General features: G+C 37.5%; 1 protein-coding gene across 1 annotated transcript; it reads left to right on the top strand.

Annotated features, from left to right (window-relative positions):
- Positions 1-289: 289 nt before the first annotated feature.
- LOC140140697 (neurotrypsin-like) lies at positions 290-3219 on the top strand. The gene is made up of 3 exons (XM_072162453.1): positions 290-404; positions 1340-1556; positions 2915-3219. Exons 1-3 carry the CDS (start codon positions 402-404, stop codon positions 3217-3219), a joined length of 525 nt encoding a protein of 174 aa, XP_072018554.1. The 5' UTR covers positions 290-401.
- The last annotated feature ends 1679 nt before the right edge of the window (positions 3220-4898 follow it).

The raw sequence follows: 4898 nt of genomic DNA, 5'->3' as shown, positions 1-4898 counted from the left end.
GGTCTGTATTGCATATATTTGCACCCATTGACGGTTTTCCTCTCTCACTAGATCGCCACGTGTCAGATTTTCTGATTGTTGATCATATCCGTCCCTGGAATATTGGTTAAAAATCTCAGATTTTTGCAGGGTATGCAATTATGCAAATTTGGTTGAGAGCTATAGCGATTGGTCAAATATTTCTTTGGATATTGGTATAGTGATGAGTACCGCCTCCTCCCGGGCTCTGGGCACTGGATACAGCAATTGGAGTTGTTTCCTCGATGTTTTACAAATCCTGTCAACGGTCCTACAAACAACACGTTAACAAGCAGGTGCTCTGAAGTACTAGTATTCGCTACAGAACGGCAAATCGGAACTTTTCACATTCCTGTCGACGTTGAAGGTAGGACGGAATTATCATGGTAAGTGTTACAACTTATTTGATTTCTTTGCCCTATTATTGCGATTTTAAGTTGAAAATAATTCTTTGCCAGACGTATCATTGCTTCTATAGAAGACTATATTTTATAGATAAATCGTAACCAAGTTTGATGATGTATTTTGTCACCCACATAGCTTGCTATAAATTATAATTAAAAGATACAAAGTGAGAAAATATTATCATGTTTGTTGAAAGATTGTTATTATTATTTTATTATTATTATTATTATTAGCCGCTAGCACCAACCTGGTGTTTTGAGCGCCCCATTGTGCAAATAAAAGCCGCCTAACACCTAGAGAAGATGCAAGGACGAGGAGGGTTAATAGAATACAATAGAGATAATTCCGCAGGTAATCCCGTCGCATCTATTCATACATAGTCCTTTTGTTCGCAAGTAGGCCTACATCCATTTGTAGCGTTTGATATGGTATAGTTAATCCGATTATAATGTCACTTCAACAGCGAATAGACCATGTAGAAGCTGTGTGTTTTGCCGAAGGGAACTATAGGGCCTATTGTGTTGTAAACTTTATCATTCTCTTGTCTACCTGTGTTTTCGTGGAAGGTGTAAAACGGGTGATGGAATGCAGTTTAAAATTTCCGCCAAGGCCGAATCATTTCACATTTTGGGTGCATTGTAGTCGACGGCTACCCAACTAAAGGCTGCTAGTGAGGTGTAGGAATGCGTGGATTTGGATTCGTCTATACATTAAAATTATTATAATTTTATGCTTACTGTAAATTCAGGTTCGCGACCAATTTTGTTGTTCCTTTACTCGACTGCAAACTCGTTAACAATTTAAGATGTGCACCCCCCCCCCCCTCCCCGTACTGTATCCCATTTGTATTTCCATTTCGAAGTTTCAGTAATCAGTGTGTGCATAATTTTCCTTTTATATACCTATAAATTTACAGATGGATGTTTTCAAAATGCGTAAGGCTGTGTTGCTTTGCGTTGTGCTTGTGCTTGTGTTCACTTGCGAGGTCAGGGGTGGAGAAAACGGAGAAAATGATCAAGGCGGTGGCGAAAACGGAGAAAATGATCAAGGCGGTGGCAACAACAGCAATAGCGACGAGCAGCAGCAGTCAGAAAGCACCACTGAGGCAACCACCGGTCCCGGGGCTACTACTAGTAAGTGGCATAGATTTCATTTCAATATGAAGCAGAGTCTTTCGCTCTCAGAATAACTTGTAGTGGAATTATTGAAAACAATTCAAATATTTGAAGAAACAGAAAACAAAAACACAAATCCTAACCACTGGACACGCGAGAAAATCGTGACATTTTAAATGCATAATAATCGTAGCCGTGTGCAAAGAAGGTTGAAAATCAGACATAGAGCTAGAGTGGAGTTAACTTAACTTCAACAGATTTAGATTTGAGAGAAAAACTTGTATTTTTTCCAATCCGGATTGAGTTTGGATTGAAAGAATTAAACACAGTTGCCTATGGGAACTATAAAATGCTCACAAAAATGAAATGTCACAATCAACTGGAATTTTCAGCATACATTTTGTGGTTCTCTGTAGAACCATGAACATAATTATTATCACAACCAATCTCTTCATGAGACTTTTATAAAAGCCATGGCATGGCATGAACTATCGTGATTTTCGAGAGTGTGTGGTTCCCAGTAGTTAAGGCACATGTTCAAACAGCTATGGTTAATTTGCTATAGCCTTGATCCCGTGGGGGTCTCCCTGGTTGAAGACATACGGGGGATTAGACTGCTTTGCATTCCCTTTTTGATAAACAATTCACAATGTGCTATATTTAATACAACACATCCCCTGTGCCCAGAGCTCGGTCGTCGCGGTTTTTGGATGGGAGCGGTTCTCGTTCTGAACTTACAATAATCATTGTGAAATGAGTTATATTGAAGTATAAATTTCCAAAAGGGGCTTGTACAACCCAAGATGTGTTCCCTACTTGTGTACCCTTCAGCGACTTTGGTATATCGATGGGGTTTTCAGTGGAGACCAATGCACCCAATTGGGCGCATTTGGGTAAAAGCACCAATAAAAGCGCCTACATGTAGAGGAAACTATGCATATACATGAATAGATGTGAGATAGTAACCACTTGTCATCAAAAACACTTACGCAGTTAACTCTTTTCAAAGGTAAAGAAATTGCAGTTTGTGACAGATCATGAGGTTAGGTAAACAAAGTGGGGTTGGTGACAGGTTTATAAGATCAGCACACCTTACTATAAGAGGACACCTTCAACTTATAAGTTATAAGAGCATTTTTGTGTATGCTATTAGAATAATCGCGGCTAGCACCGTTCATACTCTTACTACTATAAAGAACTGGGGCTTCAGTGGTGATGGAGTGGCCAGGGCCAGGGATAGCTGAAAAAGAGTTAAGATATTATAGATATCAGGTCCAAAAGGACTTTAGCAAGTACATGAATGAGACCAGCATATTCTATTATTTTCCACAAAAGATATCTTGCTCCTTACACGTCTTATTTTGGACCTCTTTCAGTCCGCCTTTTTGGTACTCAAAGTGGAACTGGTTTTTCTGGCGAAGTGGAAGTATACTACAATGGAGCTTGGGGTGCAGTGTGTTCTGCCAACTGGGATGAAAACGATGCAACTGTAGCCTGTCGTCAACTTGGATTAATTCCATCGGGAGATCCACTTGCGATGGGTTATGGACATGTAACTGGACCATTATCGATGACAAATATAATGTGTACCGGTACAGAAAATAGTTTAGATGAATGCAGTCATGAAGGTGAACCTCAAACCTGTGCGACAGCAAGCCATGCATTTATAGATTGCAGCTAGTAAGTTCTATAATTGAATATAAAAAGACAAGTTTGCGTCTGACGTCACTGTCAATCAAATTCTCTACAATCCTTGATTGGTTAATTAGCGCGTAAAAGGAAGGTCGATTTATCTGGTGCTGATCGGAGAAAAGGAATAGCAGTGAATGGCGACAAATTACGTACTTTTACAAGGCAAAATGCAACTTTTCTAGGCATTGTTGACATGGTACCTTCGCGAAAGAAAGTTTCCTAGTATAAAGACCAAACTTTTGAGATGGTTGTATGTTTGAAGGTGCAAAATTAACAATAAGGCGCCAGGTTTTACCGCCGTGTTCAGCAACTCATATCATCACGACAAACCGTGCTCGACTTTGATTGACAGATGACGTCAGACGCAAACTAGTCTTTTTATCTTTGTCTTTTATTATAATGACGAGTTACTCTAAGATGTACATTCTGCCATTTGCATGGCAAAATGACCCCTCAATATTCTCCTCCGCAGCCAGTTTGGTTCTGCTCCCTCGGAATCAAATTGGCCGCGGAGGAGACTATCCTCCATTGAGTTTGTTCATCTGCGTATGGCGAGCAATTGTACTAGAAATGCCCTTCAATTTGATTTCAACCTAATTTCAACGTCCAAATTTCGACGTTGTTTCAACGTTGATACACCGTCGATGTGCCCGTTTGAGGCAATTTTGACAATTGGGTTATTATCATCATCAATTTGCATAATAATAAGCGAGTGTGATATTGATGAAACCTTACATGCATGCCTATAGTATGGGTAGTTGTAAATTTAGTAATGTATCGAAACGTATGGAAATGGATGGAAACGTATGGAAATGGATGGAAATGGATGGGAAAAAGATAGGAACAGATCGAAAAGGGTGAAAATAGGTCGGAATGAATCAAAATATGACTCGAACATCTCGAAATGAGTACAATAAGAGCTAAAATTCATCAAAATGTATTTTCTTATCCTGTGCCTTCATTTTTGTTTTCCTGTCTTCCCTATTTTTGCATTTCTTTCTTTCTTGCATTTTCTTTTCATGCAAATAAAATTCAAATAGGCCTACTAGTAATCATGGTAATGGAAAAAAAAAAGAACAATTAGGCCTCGATTTTCTTTTAATTAATCAATTAACGCAAGAAGGAAAGAAAGAAAGCACCATTTTTCTTTAATTTTAAATTAATATTAAAAGATATTAATTAATTAAATAAATAGTATTTTATTTTTCTCAATGACATTATTTATTAGCATTAAATAAAAACTCCATGATCCCAATTTATAGGTGTAAGTTGGGACATATGACTTGACAAGCATTACAAAAATTAATATGCCAAAAAATCAAGTTTGAAAAAAATTGACCAAACTCAATTTAAAAGATCGTACATTATGGCTTTAACTTTTGATTTATATACATTTTATAGGCCTATTCCTGCATGTAGGAGGATATCGCTGGTATGAGTTTCCAATTCCCCTATCAAATAGACCTTAAAATGTGTTTAAATTTAATCTGAGCGTAAAATTCTAAAATTTGATTTAATATGATTTAGATATGAATGAATTGTGGAAAAATACACAATTTTTATCAAGACAATTTTCACCAAACTTTTTTATGATGCAGTTCTTCTCCAGGATTGTTACTTTCTATTTATAGTACTTTATAATAGCTGATGAACTACCTCAAAAAAGGA

The sequence above is a fragment of the Amphiura filiformis genome, chromosome 19 (assembly GCF_039555335.1).
Source record: "Amphiura filiformis chromosome 19, Afil_fr2py, whole genome shotgun sequence".
In the NCBI taxonomy this organism is placed as follows: domain Eukaryota; kingdom Metazoa; phylum Echinodermata; class Ophiuroidea; order Amphilepidida; family Amphiuridae; genus Amphiura; species Amphiura filiformis.
Note: the sequence above shows the minus strand (reverse complement) of the source record. Positions and strands in the feature narration are given on the sequence as shown.